This window comes from Gobio gobio (assembly GCF_949357685.1).
Source record: "Gobio gobio genome assembly, chromosome: 25".
NCBI classification, from domain to species: Eukaryota; Metazoa; Chordata; class Actinopteri; order Cypriniformes; family Gobionidae; genus Gobio; species Gobio gobio.
In genome coordinates, this window is record NC_137121.1 from 18,957,254 (window position 1) to 18,980,113 (window position 22,860).

A 22,860-nucleotide genomic window follows, 5' to 3' on the forward strand; every position below is an offset into this window, starting at 1 on the left:
CTAAATTAAATAATTGCCTTTTAAATGTGCATTGCACTAAACTTTAATTTCTAAGAAATTATTAAAATGTTATCTGGAAAATATTTAATTTATATTTATTGTTTTATTATTATTTAAATATTTAGTTCATCTTCAGCAAACATTGTCTTTATTTCTACTCACTATTAGAGAGTTTTTAAATGTATAAACCTTTTTGTAAATATGATCAAATTAATTTCATTATTTATGTAGCATATAAATATCATTCCAAAGCAGTCTTACTCGCTAAAAATACACTAAAAGCACAAAATATTCTTATATATTAATATATATGCTTTAATTTCTGAATGTCAAAATCTGTGAATGTCATCTTTTTTTCTTTCAGTTTAAAAACCACAAGATGTTTTGTGAAACGTTTTGTAAAGAAAACTGAAAATATACAGGGCTTACTGTAATTAATTGTAATTGCTGACTTTTTATATTGATTACCTAAAAGGATTGCTGTGTTTGAGTCTTAAATCGATGCATTATTTATGTCCTATAATTATTTTCTAATCTGACTGTAGTGAAAATGCCTACATCTATATCTTGGCATGTGGGAACGCAGCTTTGTGTTTCAACTCAAGGTCTATTTCCAGACTCTGTTCACGTTGCCAGCACATATTTTTCACTGGTGCTGGAATGCAGTCAAATCTTATTGGTCAATGGATTGCCAAATCCTCCTCATTTAACCCACGAATATTAATAACCTGTAATACGTTTGACACATTCCTGTATTTATATTCAGTTAAGGTTTTGAGGTGGGGGAAGGTTTTTCTTGATTAAAATATTAGAGCCATGATGCTATTGGCTGTAGGCTATTGGTCAATGTTCTCTTTGCTCCTTTTCTCAATGTTTTTCGCTGATTAACATCAAATCTGCTCTGCATAATCCCATATGACGCTGTTAATCCATCAGGGGGTCAGACTACAAATTATTAAAGCCACCTGTTCCTCACCTCACTCAGTTCTGGTGGCTTGAGCAGGTAAGTGTCATTTCCTGCCTAGGACAGCTTTTGTTATGTTGATTTGGAATCTTTTAAAATATTAATTATGATGATGGATGGATAATTCTTATACTTTTAAAGTGATGGTGATAGAGGGTTTTATCGTTTTATTTTATAGTTTTTTTATTGGTAATAATAATAATAATAATTTATTTCATTTGTTTTATTATTTTGGTATTTTATTACTCTAATATTGAGTTCAGAAGACATAATACAAAGTTATGTTTTGTCACATTTTTAATTTTATTTTGATATGTTATTACTTTAAAAGTGAGTAAAAATACTTTTTTTATAGTTTTCATATATATATATATATATATATATATACATTTCTTTTTCCTTCAGTACAATGACAATATGAAAGTAACTTATTTAATAGAAAAAACAAGTCTTTATTATACTGTATGATGCTTCATTTTTACTTTAATGACTATATAAATGTATAAATGTCTGTTTATACATATGTGACCCTGGACCACAGTCATAAGAGTACATTTTTTGAAATTGAGATTTATACATAATCTGAAAGCTGAATAAATAAGCTTTCCATTGATGTATTTGGCCGAGATACAACTTGAAAATCTGGAATCTCAGGGTGCAAAAAATTATAAATATTGAGAAAATCGCCTTTAAAGTTGTCCAAATGAAGTCCTTAGCAAAGCATAATACTAACAATAATACATTTTTGATATATTTATGGTTGGAAATTTACAAAATATCTTCATGGAACATGATCTTTACTTAAATATACCTGTGCGACTTATGGCTGGTTTTGTGGTCCAGGGTCACATATAACATTTTATAAAATAAATCTGCCTTGCAAGGGGAATTATCATATTTAGGGTTCCTGAAGATCAAAATGTTTGAAAACGCCTGCTATCAGTGATGAATGATGAAATTAAATGAATATTTAATCATTTTCTCTTTTTTTCTTACAAAATTAGTTTCATCAAACTAATGAGTGTGTCTTAAATGCTAAGTATAGCAGAACAACTTATATGATAATAGAAGTTTTATAAAGTCAATCAACTTTCATAATTTCTCATGTTTTAGAAAAAACGTGTACAAAAATTTTTTGTGATAAATATCTCTCTTTCCACAGAACGTTACACTGAGCATCTGAAGCAATGGCTGTTGTTGTAAGTACAATTTTGTTATGTCTTATTTTCCAAAACCACATTCAATGATGCTTGCTAAAAAAAATATGTTAAAATAATAAAAGAGAACTTTTACAACTGTTTTATCAGCTGTATTTTCCACTAATCTGAAGTTTTAAGTCCCTGTTATGTCACACAACGTGATCTCACCCATTTTCCTCCAAACGTCACTCATTCAGTGAACAAATGTTTTAAGAACAAGGCATTTTTAGTGCAGGGAAAGAGCTGTGAACATTAGCGGCTTATCCCCAATCTCAGACCGGGTTTACTAGGCTTTATGGAATTCATGTGAGTGAGCTTAGCAATGGCCCACACTAGCTTTCATTGATTAGGGCTACTAAACCAAAGTGTTTGCTTCAAACTCAGGATTAGGATGTTTTCATGAGTCTTTCTTCATAACTTTCTGTAGAGTGGATCATTCCGGATGGTGTCCGAGGAGGAGCAGGCCCTCAGGGCTAAGCTGGAGCACCTCACGGTCAAAGATCACGGGCCGGTGTTCGGATCCTGCGCACAAGTACCTGACCACACGATGCAGAAGGTGTGAACAAGTAGAATGTACAAAATAAAATAAAAACAAAATAAAAACAATTACACTGAACACAGCACATTTTAGCTGTCTAAATATGTATTTACTATAGCTAATACACTATTAGCAGTGTTTGCTAAGTCAAGCAATGCTATTATTAAATTTCAACCACATAGTGGCCACCCAAAACACCCTAGTAACAACCTAGAAACGTTCAGCATCGTGGTGGCATAAGATTTTTTGAGAAAATGTAAAAATCTAGTCGCCACAACATAAACTAGCATCTGCTAACAAGTTAGCATACTTGCGCAATCTGACTGATGAAAACAGTTCTTACAGAAAAACCACATGAATTTCACATGTGACCACATGTTTTTTTGCACATGTGAAGTTCATGTGTTTTTTCTGTAAGGGTTAATAACAAAAAAAAAAAGTTAAACTTCATGTCATTGTAGGCTAAAGATGAGCTAAATGAGACGGATGAGAAGCGAGTGTCAGCTGTAAAGGAACTTCGAGGTATTATAAAAGAGAAGGCGGATTCTGGAGATGACCTCGCTAAAGGTGTTCTGGAAACTTTTGGGGAAAAACCAGATGGCGTGCTGGTGAGGTTCGTCCGTGCCAGGAAATATGAAATAAACAGGGCCTATGAACTCATGAAGGGTAAGTAGTTTTGTCAAAGGGTTTTATTTAGGCCTATATGATTGCTGCCACCAGAATGCTATAAAACAGACTTTACTATTGGTTTTATTGTCTTAAAGGTTATGTGCGCTTCAGACGGGATTACCCTGAACTCTTTGAAAACTTGACCCCTGAGGCTGTCCGCAGCACCATTGAGGCCGGATACCCTGGGATCCTGTCGAGCAGAGATAAATACGGCCGCGTGGTGCTGCTCTTCAACATTGAGAACTGGGACTATGAGGAGATCACCTTTGATGAGGTGATTTTGTTTTTCAGTTATAACAGGCTGAACTTGTAGTAGGATTGTACATTGATTGGTTTCCCTTTTTTTTCTTATTAATTACCATTCAAAAGTTTGGGGTCAGTAAAAAAAAATATTTCAGGAAACTAACATTTTTTTTAGCAAGGAAGCCAAAAGATACAGTTGTTAATTTTATTTCCAATAAATGCTGTTCATCTTTCTATTCATCAAAGAATCGTGAAAAAAGTATCATGGTTTGTAATGATAAGAAATGTTTCCTGAGCAGCAAATCATCATATTAGAATGATTTCTGAAGGATCATGTGACACTGAAGACTGGAGTAATGATGCTGAAAATCCAGCTTTGCATAACACGAATCAATTACATTTTAAAATATATTTAAATATAAAACAGTTATTTTAAAACGTAATAATATTTCACAATTTTACAGCATTTTTATATTTAAAACATTAATTTATATTTATTATATTGTTTTTACTTAAACATTTTTTTTTTTTATAAAAGTATATTGTTTTTTTTTATGGTGTAAAATAAAGGTGTGTTTTTCTTGCTAAAAACAAAATAGACTAAGCCTGCTTCATGTATTGATATTGTGTTCTGCTCCAGATCCTCAGAGCCTATTGTGTGATCCTGGAGAATCTTCTGGAAAACGAGGAGACTCAGATCAACGGGTTTTGCATCATTGAAAACTTCAAGGGTTTCACCATGCAGCAAGCCTCCGGCATCAAACCCACAGAGCTGAAGAAAATGGTGGACATGTTGCAGGTGACACACTGACTTTTATTACAGTAAATACAAGTAGCATACATTGAAAGAGAAAAATTAATGAATTAATAAAATTAAGGGGCGATAATAAATATATATTGCATTTAATTTAGAGAGTTTTAGGTATTCTTTTTTAATTAAAAAAAAAAAATTGTTTTTAAATGACACAAAACTTGGAACCACTCTTACAAATCTACATTTGTGTATAAAAACTTTAATAAAAAAAATTTACACAACATTTCAACCTCTAAGTTTTGCGTAAATAATACCAAACTAAATGTTATATTAAGAAAAACAGTTATTACATTGTGTCACCTGCTAATAACCTTGTTAAAGGGATAGTTCACCCAAAAATGAAAATTACCCCATGATTTACTCACCCTCAAGCCATCCTAGGTGTATATGACATTTTCTCTCAGACCAATACAATCAAGAGTTATATTGAAAAATGTCCTGGCTAATCCAAGCATTATAATGGCATGGGAGCCCAAAATTTGAAACCCCCAAAAAGTGCATCCATCCATTATAGAAGTCATTTTTTTGTAATATATCTCTGATTGCATTTGGTTGAAAGAAAATGTCATGAGGGTGAGTACATTTTCTTGGGGTAATTTAAATTTTTGGGTGAACAGTAACAGAAAAGTTTTTGCTTTTATGTATTGCTGCAACCACGCCACTAGGTGCCAGTATAAGTCCAAGATGACAGTAAAACAACATCCAGTGCACCGTTAACACACGGCACGTTCTAAATATATGTCCATCTTTACATATACATATACCAATAAGCTTACATTTAATTTCTGTTTCTGTGTGGCAGGATTCTTTTCCTGCACGTTTCAAAGCAGTGCACTTTATCCACCAACCCTGGTACTTCACCACCACCTACAATGTGGTCAAACCCCTGATGAAGAGCAAACTGCTGGAAAGGGTGAATTGTGTTTATTGCAACGAATAGGGAAAAAAATATGTATGGACTCCCGGGATTTTGACTCTCTGTGTCTTTGAAGGTGTTTGTCCACGGTGATGAGCTGGAGAACTACTACAAGGAGTTTGATGCTGAAATCCTGCCTTCAGACTTTGATGGGAAAGGCCCTAAATATGATGGCAAGGTCACATCAGCGCATCTTTTTGACTAAGCACTTTTTATCCGTCACTATACAAGAATGTGACAGTGTGTTGTTTTAGTTGTATTGTATTACAGTATGATCGAATGTGGTTTTTTTTCTGAGAGTGAACTCAGCAGCATAGAGATTTTCCCGTACCAAACAGCCAACCTCACAGGAAAAGGCTCCAGATGTCATCAAAGAGGAATGAAAACAGATAAGGTCTGTTAGTTCTGTGACACAAGAACTTGTGCTTTACATTCCTTGCTAATCTGGGGCAGGGCCGTTTCCAAATTTACCCCAAAACATTGATATTCTTTTGGAAAACATGGAAGATGACAGAGTTCAGACATTTCTGTTGTTTCTCTTGTTAAGTTAGAATGGGAAAATACTCACAACAGTCAATGTTAAAAGCATATTTACAAGAATATATATGATGTTCCAAATGTATAACATTCTATATTATATCAGTAATAAAGTGCACACTTAAAATGACAGCGTTATTAGTACATCATGTATTTCCTTCAAAAGAAAATAAATAACCATTTGGAATGTGCTTGAAAGCTACACTGACCTTTTCTGGACAATAAGCTGGACAAAAATGATGGCATTTTCCATAAATAGGGTACAAAAAGTTCCTTGAAACTAATTAAAAAAAGCTTTAAGTGGAAGATACTTAACCTCGACAAAAAGTTGATCATCAGCCTCAGGAAGTCAAACTAAATAATATATGTGCCGTTTTATTTTCCATTCATTTTATATGCAGATTGTAAATATTTAAAACTTTTATACAAAAAAAAGACATTAAAATGTAATTTAATTATATAATATTTAGTGTTGTCAAATCGATTAATCACGATTAATCACATCCAAAATAAGAGTTTGTGTTTACATAATATGTGTGTCCTATGTATTATTATGTATATTTGAATACACACACATACATGTATATGTATTTAAGAAGTATTTGCTTGTATATACATATTATATATATATATATATATATATATATATATATATATATATATATATATATATATATATATATATATATATATATATATATATATATATATATATATATACATACATACAATTTATTTATATATAAAACATTTTTCTTAAATATATATATACACATGCATGTGTGTGTATTTAATATATATATATATATATATATATATATATATATATATATATATATATATATATATATATATATATATATATATATATATATATATATATATATATATATATATATATATATATATATATATATACACACCCACACATATATTATGTAAACAAACGTTTATTTTGGATGCAATTAATCGCGATTAATCGATTTGACAGCACTAATAATATTATAATTAATTATAATAATTCTCAAAATAAATTATTTTAATTGAAGTAAAATTTCAAAGTAGTTTAAATAATAAATGAGTTAGGATTAGATATGGATTGTTTTCAGTTGTTAGATATTGCCGAGAAGAGATTTTACATGGTTATTATTCAATGACAATTCAAGGCGTGAAGTGAAAAGGCTAAACGACTTCTAGAGTACAATAAAAACAGTAGGCCTACATGTCATTGTTCTTACCTTGGTTTAATGTAACATTTAAAGCAAATAATTGGAAATGTATATTTAAAGGTCTAATATAACAACATAGAGAACGACTGCATGAACGACAGAGATCGAAAAGAAAAACATATTTTCACCATCAGCTGGTTGGACATAAGACATTTCATAAATGCAGACCTAACTCAACCACATAGTAACAAAAATGTGTACTTTTAAAAAAGGCCAATAGAAGAAGACATTGTCAGACAAACGAATATTGCTACAACCGTTTGCTCTCCCCTCCACAGCAAACAATTAACTACATTTACTGAAAAAAATTGGGCCACTGAAGCAGCAATAAAGTGATGCATTAAAAAATGTAATATAATGTCAAGAAAACACAAGGCAGCCTGAAAGACTATTCAAAAGAAAATGTGCAAACTTTCGAATTATAATAAACATATCCAAATATTAACATCATTTTCAAACTAATCTAAATTGTAACTCCTCACAAAGGTGATTTGAAAACAGATACACTGACACAACATAGTATATTAAAAAACTATGTAAATGACAGCTGGTAAACACGTGTTAGCTATTAGTCTTAACCTCTTTACCATCTCCTCTTGCCAAATATGTTTTTCCACAAGGTTCCTTTTAAAAAACATGTTATGAATCCCTCTGCACAGTTCGTCCGGCTTTGTAGCGATACACCACTGACATCTGACTCAACTTATAGTCAGTGTAAATTACTATATGTGCTTTCTCTCAAATTCCTCCTTGAAGGTCAGAGCAAACTCTGACGAGTCAAACCTTTAGAAACCATCATCTAACCTCAACTGAGAGCGCACCAGCAAAACTCCTGCTTTGTGTTGCAGACTGCATCATTTTTCCTTGAGGCACTGCGGCCTGTGTTTCTCCCACTGGCAGATAGCATTGGCGTAACTGACTATGACTTTGTCCATCCAGGAAAGGGGTTGAGGAAAAAGTACAGCACCTTCAAAGAAGCCCAGATGACCTCCATGAAGTGTCAGTGCAAAGATCACATTTTCCTTTTTTTCTGTGAGGAGACAGTAAAGATTTACAGTGTTTTTAGAAGAAGCATAAATGCAATACAAACAAAACTGTGGTAACATATTCCATTCAACAATATTTATAAAATACTAGCCTACAGACTCGACGCATAACATGAATAACCACTCTGTAACTACGCTGCTTATTTCAGTTAGATGAAAGCTGTATGTGTTTGATTCATCAAAAAAATAAGTGTCATTAGTTCAGGAATGGGACTTTACTTACTGCACTGTATGTTTTTGATTCGCTAAAAAGATTTGACTCATAAGAGTCATTCACTCGAGAGTCAAACTACACTATTTGTTCTTTTTATTTACTATAAAACATTACGACCAAAGTCATTATTTCAGAAACTGGATGCTGGTTGCACAATATGCTGTTAATTCACAAAAAAGAGGTACATTAGAGGCATTCGTTCAGGAATCAGAATACACTGATGGCGCAATTGCATTGATTCACTAAAAAGATCCGACTTTTGTTTTTTGCGCAGAAATACCCTTTATTGACATTGTGAGTGAACCTCGAGGAACATATAAAAAAATTATGCCATGATCCTTTTAAAAAGAAGCAACTCATGAGTCACAAGAGGCATTTGTTCTTTGCTTTTGATTCACTAAAAATACATTTTTCACGAGAGACATTTATTCGGTAATCAGACGCAAAAAAAATTATATTTACTAAAAACAACTGCTTTATGTATTGTTTTAACTGACTTATACATTATAGGTGAATCTCAAGAACTTAAAAGGCACAATTTTAAGATTTTTTGGGATTAAAATACCCAAAAACCACTAGAATTTTTTTTTCAACTTGTGCACTTACATTATCCCAAATGTTTCCAAGAATGTTTAAATCCAGAGAAATAAGCAATTTTACCCAGGACACCGACCGTGTCCGTACGTCTCCTATCAATGACATCATACCCGTGTTACTCTCGATTTTACAGAAACCATTGAAACAACAAAGACGTTTTAATATATTTGTTTTATAAGACATGTGAGGAACTGTTTAGATACATTCATCGACAGAAAACGAATCATTGCTATATAGCTGAACACAGTCAAGATTCTCTCACACTGGACGCGAGTTTGACGCGCAAATAATTTGCGCAATGGTTTTCTTTTTTGATCAGCTGTTTGTGTAATGAGTGCTTCCACACAGGAACGCGAATGTGCTGTGGCGAAAAAACTATGTTTATTTTTTCCGTTTCGATGTCGATTTTTTTAACACTCACAGCGACAGAAAAGGCTTAAACCAATCACATACAAGGAAACAAAGGTCACGAAATGTCCAGTTGATGTCATTAGTTATTCAATCAACATTAACCTTTGCCAGGTATCACATTTCTCACGAGATTACAGCTGTAGTTGTGTTTACAGCTGTACAAATGCAGCTGTGTTTGCCCACTGTAGGCTACAGACAACGATATCATAACCTTTTGAGTTCCTTTTGAGTTCTAATCTAATTGTGTCCGCGACTAGAAAGTGAATGTGTTTCCGTCAGTACGACTGTGGCACTTAAATGTTTACATTGTGACTCAACTGGAAACACAGTATGTGTGTTTGTCTAGTCCGATGCGGTGCTACTGTCTCTGGAGGAGCTCCTCAAATTGTCCCACGGACATTTGAAAGTAAGTGCGGAACCGGCCATGATAAAGCTTTAGCTCATGTACAAGATTAGCATACTCCCCTTCAGACTCTCTGTTGTTTAAGACTGGATGCACCCAATACCTTCTTTTCGGTCTTTTAAATATAATGAAAAGCTGGTCTTCACTGGATGATGAAGTGTCCATGATTTCTCAGCGGTCGCCTCGAATGTTTTGGAATGTTGGAGCTCTGAAACGTCACAAACTCGCGTCACGGCTGATGTGAATGGTTTTGACGCCAACTATTCGCACACAAAATATTTGTTTTTCCGCTTAGATTTTTCGTTACGCGTCCGGTGTGAAAGGGCCTTTAGTCTTATTGTTTAAATCTCATTTTCTTGATTTACCATGCCAAATATTGATCTAGCTTACTGCAGTGTACAACAAGTGTCATAGTAGCCGCCGACTGAACACACAGAATAGCATCATAACATAACTTTCAACACACACAAATGTATCTAATATGATAAAACAGCACTGCGTTACCCCACATACACATAACCGGAAGAAGCAGAATCGCTCATCTGCGGGATAATAAAAGCTCAAACAAAATCAAGTCGTCATCAAGCTATGCCTTTGTTTGAAATAAGCGACCTCTAGCGGCGAAAAATTACATATTGTGGCTTTAAGATCATTAAATAAAAAATAAAAAAAAATCAATGTCATTACTGCTTAAAAGAAACAACTCGTGTGAGGCTTTTGTTCAGTGTGTAAAATACTTTTGATCCACTAAAAAGAACCGACTCACGAGAGGCATTTGTTAGGGAACTGGACTACACTGGTTGCGTAATATGCTTGATTCACTAAAAAGAAGCGGTTCATTAGAAACATTCGAATGAGAATCAGACTGCACTTCTCTCACAGTTTCAGGCTGTAGATTCAATAGCGTAGTGCAGGAAACTAAAATTATATAACCCAATTAACAGCATTAAAAATGTATTAGACATATTCTCAAAAAGGCAAAATAATCAAACCAAAGCTTGCAAGCCTACAAAGACCTCTGTTGTGGCGCCTTTAAAAATGCATCAACTTTAAAGTTCCGCTGAAGCTCAGTTCAAGGAGTTGAAGATTAGGTAACGCATATTTCCTTTGTGTGAGGCAGACTTGTTAATAGGGGCTCGCTGTTGGATCTTTCACCTGAAGCTTGAAGGAAGAAGCTGACGGCAGTAATCTGATAAATAATCACAGAGGGAAGGATCAGATGGCCCTGAAAAATTCAGCACAGGTGTCCAATGCAGGATCTTAGACTCGGCAGTGCTGAGAGTCTTAATGGGCGCCTAAAAGCACTATTAGGCCATACGTGTCAAATGTATGGCCTTTTCCTTTACAATGCTGATAATGTTTCAGGCAAGTTTTATTGAAATGTTGGTAAGACTTTATAATAAGGTCTGAGTTGTTAACATTAGTTAACTTGAATTAACCATGAGCATAAGATATTTATCACGAGTGTTTGGCATGGTAATAGATATGACAATGTTGATATGTTTGGTCTGCTACGCTGCTGCTGCTGCTGCAGCAGAACAAGTACAGAGACTTGCTGCCAATACATACACGACATGCCTCGAATTGATACAGTAAAACCGACGCCGATGATAATCCACAATGTATAGATAAATAGATAATAGATAGCAAATATATATACCTGCTAGTGAGCGAGGGATCGTCAGCAGTGACTGGTGGACTAATGGATCATCTGAAGAATTCACCAAGAGGAGAGGAACGCTGATCTGATATAAGAGACAAAGAGTATGTCTTCATAAAAACAGTCAAATATGATGACTTAATATGCTTTTAACAATATTACTTACATTGTGAATATAATGCACACAGCTTTCCTTCTCATAGTACTCCTTTAGAGAGTCGTGTCCATGAAACTTCCTAATAGAAAAAAATCATTATAGGCACATAAGCTGCAGTCCATCACAGTTTTTGCCACTCATCCTAAATCACACACTGAGCTATCCTTGGTATTAATGTTTTAATGCAGGTCAGAATTGTTTCATGAAAGCTTTTTAAGTAGCCTACCTCATAATGTTGTCATCAATCTGCATGAGTGAGGTGGCTGTATACAGGCGGCTGAGGTCGGCAGACTCCATTTTGCTAGAGCTCATACCAAATAAACTTCCCCTACAGGACAGATTTACTTGACTCAGTTACACAAGTAAAGGACAGTGTTCATTCTTTGAGACTATCGTATCCTCCTGAAATGGTTTATTTTGTGATAATAAGTTTGCTGTACATTGACCCCAAAAAATACTAACCTGTGAGATAGAATGATTTTTTTCATGTTGTCTGCCATGAGGAAGTTGTACAGCCTCCTGCACTGATCCCACTGTAGAAATGTCTCCTGAGCCCTAATCACAAATATATCAAATAGAAAAAAATTCTCAAAATACTAATTACCTATATTACCGAAACAACTCCAATTAAGTGTACGATTCTCACCTCAGCACACTATATCCCTGGCAGACACTAACGCAGCACAGCACTCTCTCCTGATTGGCTGGATTCTCGCCCAGGTACTTGCAGGCGATGTTTCCTCCCAGACTGAAGCCCACAACAATGAGATGAGTTTGTGGGAATGTGCGTTTAATGTAGCCCACCATGGCTGAAAACTCCCAGGTACAACCTTTACCATAGTGTTACATGATAAACCACAGAAAAACAACATTTTAGCTTTCAGTGGTTGCTGTACATTTTCTAAATGATAATCACTTATATATAAGTACATAAATAAGTTGTTCAAATCATATAAAATGTCATTTATATATACACAGTACTGGTCAAAAGTTTGGAAACATGACTATTTTTAATGTTTTTGAAAGACGTCTCATCAAGCCTGCATTTATTTGATCAAAAATACAGAATAAAACTGTAATATTGTGAAATATTATTACAATTTAAAAATTGTTATTGTTTTTTTTATATACTTTAAAATATAATCTATTTCTGAGATGAAAAGCTGAATGTTCATCAGCCATTACTCCAGTCATCAGTGTCACATGATCCTTCAGAAATCATTCTAATATGCTGATTTATTATTAATGTTGAAAACAGTTGTGTTTTCAATATGCTTAATATTTTAAAAATACTGCTTAATATTTTTTGGAACCTATGATACTTTTTTCAGGATTCTTTGATGAATAAAAAGTAAAAGTACAGCATTTATTTAAAATCTATATATTTATATATTTTATAATTTTAATCTTTTCCATCCTTTTTTATCATTTAGCACATCCTTGCTGAATAAAAGTAGTTGTTTCTTTAAAAAATAATAATAATAATAATATTTCTATTTTAAATAAATGCTGTTCTTTTTTTTTTTTTTCATCAAAGAATCCTGGTTATAGGATTATACAAATATTAAGCAGCACAACTGTTTCCAACATTGATTCCAACATTCCAACATTGAACATTATGCACTGCCGTTCCAAAGTTTGGGGTTTCAAAACAAGCACACATGACTTACCGTAGGTGAACATCCTTGGGGAAGTCAGCTCGAGGTTTGGTAGCGCTCCAAGATGGTTGAGAACGGAGCACCTGTAGCCTTGTTTCTGGGAATAATCCACAAAGGTCCGTATATAATGCTTCTCACTATGGTTACCAATCCCAGGGCAGATAACCATGGTGATGTCATCTGTGATGAGACAGAGACAGATGAACTCCAGTAACAGTAGGAGAAACACCTTTCCCTCTCCAGAGGAATTGTCTTAATCATAAACACCCTTAGTGGATGGGAACGATAGGCTGTCAAGGTCTTAAAATGCACCATAAAAGCCAGAAATCCGTATGATTTGTGCGCTATATTCTAATCTTTTGAAACCATACATTTGTTTGTTTTTTTTGGGGGGGGGGGGCGCAACTCTCCATTCAATGTAAAACCCAAGCTCACCTCCAGTGCTGTGGACGCCCTGTGGCTCAAACAGGTCAAAGGTGGCAGTGGCTCCATCTTGCATGGGCAGGTACTTACGCAGCCCACAGGGTTTAGGGGACTTCACCCTTCCCATCTTCCCATAAAGAGCAGTCTGGAGATGTCCACTCTTTCCCCATAACAAGGGAGGGATGTACCTGGATGCATAGGGTAATACTTATAAGCTGTAGCTCAAAAGCAGGGGTGTTTAAACCTGCTCCTGGAGGGCCATCGCTCTGCAGGGTTTAGCTCCAACCCTTATTATACACACCAGAAACCAGCTAATATAAGGATGCGTCTCAATCAGCTCCCTAGTTCCCAAGCTTGTGAATCAGTATATTGTGTACATGAATTCCAGGACTGGTAAGGACACAGGCTCAACTACACATTGGGACACTGATGACTCTATTTGCGGCGACATGACAACGTCCTCATTGTTCAACATCACTATTGGTATTTGTAAACAGCAGAACTTATTTTCTTTCTATTTATGAACAGCGGAACTGATTTCACAACTGATATTTGGTTTCATGTTTTAGAATTTACGTTAAGGGAACATAATCTCCCTGGTTTTTCAAGGTGCATTGTGGAACTTTTTAGGGAGTGAACATTTCAGATTTTGCAATTGAGACAGCCCTTAAAATGGCTGATCAGTGCACTGACTACTAAACTAGGGAGCTGATTGAGACACACAAGATTTTCTGGAATCTATTGGAAACAGCCAAAACTGTCTGCAGGGTGCTAGAGCACACAGGGCCTGAGTTACACACTTTCAAAACTGAATTTATAACCAAAAAATCAAAAAGCGTCTCTTTTTTGGGGGAGGTTGGTACAGCTCAGACAACATATAGTTACATGTTTATCACTTTTAGCAGTGGTTTATGTAACTTCAAAGGGTTTTCTTTAAAATGACACCCAAATGGTGTGTTTAGACCACTGTATGTGGGTATGGGAAGCTTTTCAATCCAGGCGGAAATTCTTCTACAGTCATTCTACAGCAAAGAGAAAGATTACATAATAATTGTATTTTGCCATCTAAAAAAGATGGCCATGTGTGAGAAGAAATCAGCTGAGAGACAACAAGAAAGTTTTCTAGCTCACAGCACTCACTCTTTGGTTAGAACGGGGCAAGACTTCAGCAGGTAGCGATTGAGAGGGGTATCTTGACAGGTGATGTCAGGGGCCACCGTGGGACACTTCAGGTTCAGGCTCCGTACTATGACATACAGCACCGTAGCTACAGCTGCCAGCTTCACTCCATCAAACATGGCAGGCATCTCAGGAGATATGGTGCGGACGTCTGCCTCCACTTGGGCACTCATGGTGGATTAGTGGACTGAAAGCTGATTTGAGGGGAAAAAATACGGAAATGTGTTTATTAAATGTGATATTAACTTAAATCATACACAAATATATACATAAGCACATTTACATATCAAAAATTTTAAGTAACAGTCTGGAGATTGTAAAAGAGTCTCATTAAACATTCTTGAGGAAAAAGTAATAAATGTTATAAGTAAATTGTTAAAAAAAAAAAAAGTAGGTGCAGCAGAACCAAAATGCATGAAGCTATTTTGTCACATATTTAAAATATCATATCATATTTGTTCCGATCAAATGTTTTGTTAAAATTATGTATATAATGAAATATTTGTATTTATTTGTTATGTATACAAATGTCAGTGGTCAGAAACAATTTGTACATCAACTTAATTTTTAATGTAATAAGACTCCTTTACAATTAGTCATAGTATCTTTTTTTTTGTAGAAAATAGTAGATATTTTTCAAACATGGATACAAAAATTACGTATCTAAAAACAAGAAAAAAATTGTTCTCTTCTTTAGCATCTCATCATTTATCATTGACCTATATACAAACATGCTCAGACACACATGCATATCTAGTCAAATAAAAATTGTGTATATATATATATATATATACATTTTTATAAGACTTTGTACGACAAATATTGCACATATAATGTTAAATAGATTCATACCACACCTTGTCTCTTGAAAAATCTGTACTGGGTTAAAGAGCAGCTCCCGAATCTCAGTGTTCAGTCCTACTGAAAAACACACAAGCACTTTACTGACCCAGATGTGTCATCCAGTCAAAGTATCCTGCATCATGCAAGAGTTACAGGGGGTTAATCTGTCTGCCCTGTGACAAACAAGAGCTCTTGTGTCTGTTATGTACAAAATGAGTGCAACAGATACTGTATACATACATGAGATGCAAATACATAATTATATGTAAGATACTACGAAGCCAGAAAATTACCTTTCATTGTGTTATTGTATCAAACTTTTGAACGATATATCAAATAAACTAAATATATTTCGAATGTTTATTTATTTATTAAAAAGTTGCTATGTCATTTTACATGTGCCTATTTGAGTAATATCGAACGTGTACTGATTATAATGCAATACAGAACGTTGAGCAATTTATACTCTGCTTGTGCTATATTAATAGAATATAGACCTAACTATACAAATCGAATCAACATGTGAAAACAAAGTAATACACACCTTGTTTTGAAAGTTGTCCAGGGACTCCTCTGTGCCGCTGCTCTTGTCATCTTAACTGTTACTCAAAGAAGACTACAAACAACAACATGCAGCTGCATCGTCATTCACTTTACACCCAGCAACTGGAGCGCGTCTTCATTCGTGCCCTCTGATTGGAGCAGCGTCAGAATGACGTCCGATTCGGCGCGCCAACGGTGCTATTGGGTGCGTCTCAATCAGCTCCCTAGTTCAGTAGTCAGGGCACTGATCAGGGAGTCAGCCCATTGACTGATTCCCAGATCAGTGCCCTGACTACTGAACTAGGGAGCTGATTGATACGCACCCATTGATATTCATTTACAGCACTATCACTGCGCACTAGAATTACAATAGCGTCAACTTCACTGTCATTCAATAGCCTATAGGTGTTACCTGAGGTACTTAAGTTAATGTATGGAAACTGTCCATTTTTGTGTCCAAAAACATACTTCAGTGAAAGTTTAAAGTTTCAACAAGTAGCCTAATTGGAGGCCTGTTTAAGCATTTAAATGTAAAAGAAGTGTGAAGTGAAGTGTAAAAAAAAATCAACTTTCTTCTCCTTTGTATTTGCATTGTTCAACAGAATAAAGTTTCCCCACTTAATTAAATTATCAATACATAAAGTTATTCTTTTAAACATCTTTACTTCACAAGTATGTTGAATTTTAGCAAGCCTCACAGAACGAAAATGCTTAAAGGGATAGTTCACCCAAAAATGAAAATGACTCCATGATTTACTCACCGTCAAGCCATCCTATAGGTGTATATGGCATTCTTCTTTCAGACGAATACAATCGTAGTTATATTAAAAAATGTCCTGGCTAATCCAAGCATTATAATGCAGGGAATGGCAGCCCAAAATTTTAAGCCCCAAAAAGTGCATCCATCCATTATAAAAGTAATCCACACGGATCCGGGGGGTTAAACAAGGCCTTCTGAAGTGAATAAATGCTTTTTTTGTTAGAAAAATAGCCATATTTTACACACATCATTAAGCAAAATATCTAGTTTCCGGCGGACCGCCTTACTTAAGTAAAAAGCGTGACTGGCACAACGATGATGTCAGACGTAGCGAGGTGTTACACTTTCTTTGTAAGTTGAATACGGAAGCCGGTCTGGCAGAAGCTAGATATTTTACTTTAAAGTTTTAAATATGGTTATTTTTCTTACACAAACCCATCAATTCACTTCAGAAGAGCCTGTCGTTCACTGCCATTATAATGCTTGGAAGGGCCAGGACATTTTTTTTATATAACTCCAATTGTATTCGTCTGAAAGAAGAATGTCATATACATCTAGGATGGCTTGAGGGGGGTAAATTATGGGATACTTTTTTGGTGAACTATCCCTTTAAAACAAAAAGGGATAACGCATAGGCACATCAATAAATAAAAAAGTTTGTGTTGAACACAAAAGAAGATATTTTATAGAATGTTAGCAACCAGACAGTTGATGGCACCCATTGACTTCCATAGTAGGAAAAAAATACTATGGAAGTCAATGGGTGCCGTCAACTGTCTGGTTACCAACATTCTTCAAAAGATCTTCTTTTGTGTTCAAGACAGGTTTGTGTGAGTGAACTATCCCTTTAATACAGCTTTCATTAGCAATATCATGAACAGTGTGCTAATTGATAATTGCCACAAGATGGCAGGATACAACTGAAAACACACACCATGACATGCCTGGAGCAAGTTGTTTACCATTTCCATGTATTACAAGCGCTTTCGTCAGAGTGACATGTTCTCTCAGAAATTCAGAGAACTGGAGAGACCAGATGCAAAAGTGACAACAGCAGTGGATCAGCAGTCCAAGAACATCTTGAAGACTCAGTATAGAAATTACACAGCAAAATTGCACTTTGCAATGCTCTGATTTAGCCCCCCTTATAAATGATTGTATTATTTCCCGTAAGTGCCATAAATGTAACTCAGTTAGTCACTCTAAGTGACGCTAAATAAGATGGATATTTTGTGAGACAACCAGGATCCTAAATGTCTGATGTTTAAAATCCAGCTCCATGATTTGCGCACAGCCGACATCCATTATGTTATTAGAGATTAGTGGCTCCACTGGAGGAAAATCAACCTCACTTTATGTTCAATCAAATCAAGTGGGACTGGCTAAAGTGTCTGTGGAGGAGCATTTAGACACGAGCTCTTAAGGGCCCCAGCAACAGAGCCAAGAGAGACATTAACAAGCTATTTTTCATTATGCATAAAATGGAATCTAGTGGTGCATGAACAATTGGTCTCCTCCTTAAACGTTTTGACTTTGTGAAGTCCTTTGAAGTTTGGGGTTAACTAATAGCATCTCTCTTTATTATTTTATTTAAGCTACTAAATCTTCCGCTTCATATTTTCCGGTATCTTTTCATGTAGGTGTATGTTTCTTTAGTATCTTGTGCATTTGTGTCTGTAATGTAGCCTATACATTACAGACACAAATGCACAAGATACTAAAGAAAGCAAGTTTTCAGCAGTGATCATCACCAATTGACCAACACCCACACTTTGCATCGACCTGCATGCATAAATGCATCTTTGCCAGAGCAGCACACCCACTACCTTAACCTTACAAAGCCCAATTACTGATTTTGCATGAATGCAGCATTTGTTTATGTCACAACAATCCAGTTTAACTCTCTTTTCATTAGAAACTAAGAAAACCTCCATCGTCAGTTTCATAATTTAACAGCACGAAGTTAGGCTGGTAATGTTTATGTAAACACTTCTAACATTAAAAGAAGCCTTAAAGGGATAGTTCACCCAAAAATGGGTTAGGAAGATATTTCGAAGAATATTTGTTACCAAGCAGATCTTGCTTGGTTTGACTACAATAGTAGAAAAAAAATTGAAAAAAAATACTATGGAAGTCAATGGGGGGCGAGATCTGCTTGGTTACAAACATTCTTCCAAATATCTTCCTTATACAGCAGAACAAAGAGATTTTTTACAGGTTTGGAACGATTTGAGGATGACCGAATTTTTATTTTTGGGTGAACTATCCCTTGATTGATATGAATTCAGAAAAAAGCTCCTTTTAAGAGCTGTAAACAGATGAATATTCTGTCATAATTCATTCATCCCCCTGCTGTTATTTATAGTTGAACAGAAACACAGCCTCATTCACTTTCATTGAACAGAAAAGATATAAGGATAAATGGTAATAAGCACTTCTTATTTGGTTCCATTTTTATTCTCTGATGGTTCTGTCAAAAGCTGTCCTTCCCATAGCCTTGCTAGGGATTCCCCTCCTTTATCTTAAAACGTTTCCTAATGGTTGTTTTGAGGTTTTATTTCTTATAACAAAAAGTTTACGTTCTGAGAACCTAAAATCATCAGCTGAGTTTTGTATTTTACAGGAGAAAGAAAGTTGTATAGGTTTGTAACGACATTGTAACGACAAACCACAATGTTTGAATGTTTTCTCGTTCTGCAAACCAAATCGAGCTGCTTTGTTTACATACAGTATCCAGTCAATCTAGCAGCGCACCGTTATTCGCACTAATACACGAGGGGCGGGGCCATATGTTAAAAAAAGAATGTAATGGGCTTCATGCACACTCTCTTCCGCATTCCAAGTCAGCCAGCTAGGTCACTTCCGGTGCGCGTAGCGTCAATAGCAGCTATGGCGTTTTTCACCCGGTCGCTTCAAGATCTACCTAGGATGACGGTCAACGACGTGAGTCGAATAATCCAAACACTGTGTCATACATCGACAACAAAGAAGGAGAAGGGCTTCAAGCTATACGTTTCAAGCTACATTCATAATTATGAAGGTAAGATCTAACGTTAGACGTGTAGTGTTTATATTCCCTTAGCATGCATGCTATGTAACGCTAGCGCAGTAAGTGAAAATTGTATGTGTCTGTCTAATATTGTGTGTCAATCACGTACATTTTCCTAACGCCATTGTCAATCTCAGTTTCAAACAAGGATTCAAACACAGGAGAGGTAACCATTAGGGCTGAGTGCTACCGATCAATGAGGAAAAGCCAAAAGCCTCACAGCTTGAGTGTAAGGGAAAGTTATCCTACAGGTTCAGAGCAGGCTAGTTTATGAGACAGGTTCTGTTCGTCAGATCAAGTTTCTGTGAATCATCGCATGTGATTCTGCTAAAAGCTATTTTAAATACATATTTTGATTCATATACCATCAATAACACTGGTGTGTTAGAATATTTATCAATATTTAAATATGTACGCTAAGCACTGGGATTCACAGAAACTGAGTTCTGTTTTGTTACGTCTTTGACACACGTTCTGTGTCCCTTGTTATTTAAATGAGTAGAGTGAGAATAATAACAATAATAATAAATAATAATTTGGCTACAATTTTTACCTCCCCCAAATTTAGTTGTTTTTTTTATTTTGCTTTGTAAACATTCTCACTGTACTCATCCATTCTCCTTTTAAAAAACTGTACTTTTATTCTATTGTAACATATTTTTGTATTTTCACAGATTGTGTTTAGGGATGCCCGTCCTGTACAGCTAGAAAGCTGCCAGTGTAGCTGTGTGGCAGGTACAGCTTTGTGTAATCATGTTGCAGCTCTGTTGTACCAGACTGCACATTATTGCCAGCTGAGTATCACCTCTGTTCCCCCAACACACAGCTGCACAGAGACTGAACAAAAGTGGCATAAGCCAAGAACCATGGTAACGTTTCTAAAAGAGTACTTTGATTAAATTGATGAAAATGTGTGTTTATTGATATCCTTTTTTGTTTACATGCAGGGTGTTAAACCTGGTCTGGTCAATGACATGGTGATTCTTTCAGCCAGACCCAAGGAACGAAAACTGGTAGAAGGCATCAGGTTAGTACTGTTGATATTATCATAAGTTGGCTTGAACTTCTTCCTACTCATTTTTGAACATGGGAAATAGTTTTTACTGTTATGTACAATAATTTTGGAAGCTTGTACTGAGAAGTCCATGTACTTACTTATTTGTTATTTTAATTGTATTGTATATATGTAGGTTTGTATGCTTTATGTATATTCATTTTTTTTTTCATGTTCAAATAAATAAACTAAACAATAAACAATCATTAAAGACTTTTTCTGTAGTAATCATATCAGTGAGACCTCAGATAAAGTAATCGTGTGATACATTGCATTTCAACATTCATTGTTAGCATTTTATGCTCTCAGTTGTTCAAGCAAGAAAGTCAAAAACATCCCTTCAGACTTTTTAACATAAAAATCATTAATTTATATTAATTTAGTTTGTTGGTACAACTTATGTATAACTAACTTAATGGCTCTTTTTTTTTTGTCTTTTCCATAGGAGCAACTTGTATAAGGGTGTCAGTTCACCTCTGCCTGAACTTTCCACACTCAGGGTGGATGAAGTGTACCGTGATCTTCCAAGTAATGTGGCTCCGCTAATAACAACTATGGCTATGGACATTAATGTTCCTCTGGTTGACTCTGCATTTGGAAAAGTGCAAGAAGGAAGCGTGCTATCTTATCACATGCCAGCAAAGAGAGTGCCGAAAACATGTCCACACACAGATGCTCCTTCTCTCCCACAGCTCCCACTTCATGGTTACAGGCTGGGGCCCTCTACCTGCTCTTTTGTCTGCACTGAACATCAGCAGCACCACATGATGTCCCTGGAAACAACATTAGAGACAGCACACAAAATTGCCTATGGTACAAAAGAGCAGAGTTCCTGCATTGAGTGGCACCAACTAAGGCGGCCCCGCATCACCTCCTCCAAATTCAGAGAGGTCTGTCACACCAGGGCACAGAGCTCTGCTGAAAATCTGGCAAAAAGGCTTCTGAGACCTAGCCATCAGACTGCAGACATGCGGAGGGGGCTTGACATGGAACCTGCAGCAGTAGAGGAATACTGCAGAGCAAGGGAGGTTAACCACTATCCCTGTGGCTTCCTTATCCACCCTGACGCACCCTGGATAGGGTCATCACCTGATGGCATTGTGTATGATCCAAAGGGACAGTCTGTGTTTGGCCTTGTTGAAATTAAATGCCCCAATGTAGCAAGCTATGTTGACTGCCCATATATTAAGATCAGTGAGGGTAGACACACATTGAGAAAATCGCATGCATACTTTTGGCAGATCCAGGGCCAGATGTTGATTTCTGGTTTGGACTGGTGTGACTTTGTTGTCTACGCACAGGAAGACATGTTTATTCAGAGGATTCCCAGAGACATTGAAATGACCAAAACAATGAAAGAAAAAATAGACCATTTCTTTTTTTATTGCTACCTCCATGCTTACCTAGATAATTAGGCTATTAACATCTATCACACTTTAACAACCTTCTGTAAATATTTCTCTTACTGTCAGTTCTAATTATTTCATATATATTTGTACATATGTTTGGTTCAAGTTTTATTGTTCATTTTTAGAAATCTATACACAACTGGAACTGATACATATTTTTGTCCATTCCCGGGTTTGGGTGTTTGTTTTTTACACCTTCAGTTTCTGACACATCAATGAGAGGCATGTAATGTATATTATATTTCATAGTACTGAAAATATTGTAGTGTGTGTATATATTATTAATTCATTAAATTACATGTTCCTTCCTATGAATGTTATTTTGTTGTTGTTTTTTTAGGTAAT

The 22,860-nt window shown here is 35.5% G+C and overlaps 3 protein-coding genes across 6 annotated transcripts; 2 read left to right on the forward strand and 1 right to left on the reverse strand.

The window, feature by feature from the left end:
• The first annotated feature begins 764 nt into the window (after window positions 1-764).
• Window positions 765-6,307, forward strand: rlbp1b (retinaldehyde binding protein 1b). Its single transcript, XM_079809189.1, has 8 exons — window positions 765-1,003; window positions 2,127-2,163; window positions 2,591-2,719; window positions 3,163-3,367; window positions 3,466-3,644; window positions 4,254-4,412; window positions 5,230-5,340; window positions 5,420-6,307. Exons 2-8 carry the CDS (start codon window positions 2,152-2,154, stop codon window positions 5,546-5,548), a joined length of 924 nt encoding a protein of 307 aa, XP_079665315.1. The 5' UTR covers window positions 765-1,003; window positions 2,127-2,151; the 3' UTR covers window positions 5,549-6,307.
• Window positions 6,308-7,103: 796 nt separating this feature from the next.
• On the reverse strand, window positions 7,104-16,368 carry abhd2b (abhydrolase domain containing 2, acylglycerol lipase b). 4 transcript variants are annotated; one of them, XM_079810144.1, is made up of 11 exons: window positions 16,245-16,368; window positions 15,715-15,775; window positions 14,819-15,051; window positions 13,691-13,866; window positions 13,268-13,435; window positions 12,244-12,427; window positions 12,060-12,152; window positions 11,824-11,925; window positions 11,607-11,676; window positions 11,441-11,525; window positions 7,104-8,139 (listed from the first exon to the last, which is right to left on the reverse strand). In XM_079810144.1, the coding sequence occupies exons 3-11, from the start codon at window positions 15,028-15,030 to the stop codon at window positions 7,964-7,966; spliced, it is 1,266 nt and encodes a 421-aa protein (XP_079666270.1). In that variant the 5' UTR covers window positions 15,031-15,051; window positions 15,715-15,775; window positions 16,245-16,368; the 3' UTR covers window positions 7,104-7,963. The 4 variants fall into 4 exon arrangements, with proteins under 4 accessions (XP_079666270.1, XP_079666269.1, XP_079666272.1 ...); XM_079810143.1 differs by having other exon boundaries at window positions 15,715-15,778; XM_079810146.1 differs by having other exon boundaries at window positions 13,691-14,700; window positions 16,245-16,361.
• Window positions 16,369-19,809: 3,441 nt separating this feature from the next.
• Window positions 19,810-22,835, forward strand: LOC307121481 (uncharacterized protein). Its single transcript, XM_079809085.1, has 4 exons — window positions 19,810-20,043; window positions 20,727-20,921; window positions 21,000-21,079; window positions 21,552-22,835. Exons 1-4 carry the CDS (start codon window positions 20,038-20,040, stop codon window positions 22,519-22,521), a joined length of 1,251 nt encoding a protein of 416 aa, XP_079665211.1. The 5' UTR covers window positions 19,810-20,037; the 3' UTR covers window positions 22,522-22,835.
• The last annotated feature ends 25 nt before the right edge of the window (window positions 22,836-22,860 follow it).

Coding starts and splice junctions, on each gene's coding strand:
- rlbp1b (XM_079809189.1), top strand. Junction 3,645..4,253: donor AGGAGATCACCTTTGATGAG/GTGATTTTGTTT, acceptor GTTCTGCTCCAG/ATCCTCAGAGCCTATTGTGT. Junction 4,413..5,229: donor AAATGGTGGACATGTTGCAG/GTGACACACTGA, acceptor TCTGTGTGGCAG/GATTCTTTTCCTGCACGTTT.
- abhd2b (XM_079810144.1), bottom strand. CDS start 15,030: ATGAGTGCCCAAGTGGAGGCAGACGTCCGCACCATATCTCCTGAGATG. Junction 13,867..14,818: donor TGCCCCGTTCTAACCAAAGA/GTGAGTGCTGTG, acceptor CTATGCATCCAG/GTACATCCCTCCCTTGTTAT. Junction 13,436..13,690: donor GGGCGTCCACAGCACTGGAG/GTGAGCTTGGGT, acceptor GTCTCATCACAG/ATGACATCACCATGGTTATC.
- LOC307121481 (XM_079809085.1), top strand. Junction 20,922..20,999: donor GGCATAAGCCAAGAACCATG/GTAACGTTTCTA, acceptor GTTTACATGCAG/GGTGTTAAACCTGGTCTGGT. Junction 21,080..21,551: donor AAACTGGTAGAAGGCATCAG/GTTAGTACTGTT, acceptor TCTTTTCCATAG/GAGCAACTTGTATAAGGGTG.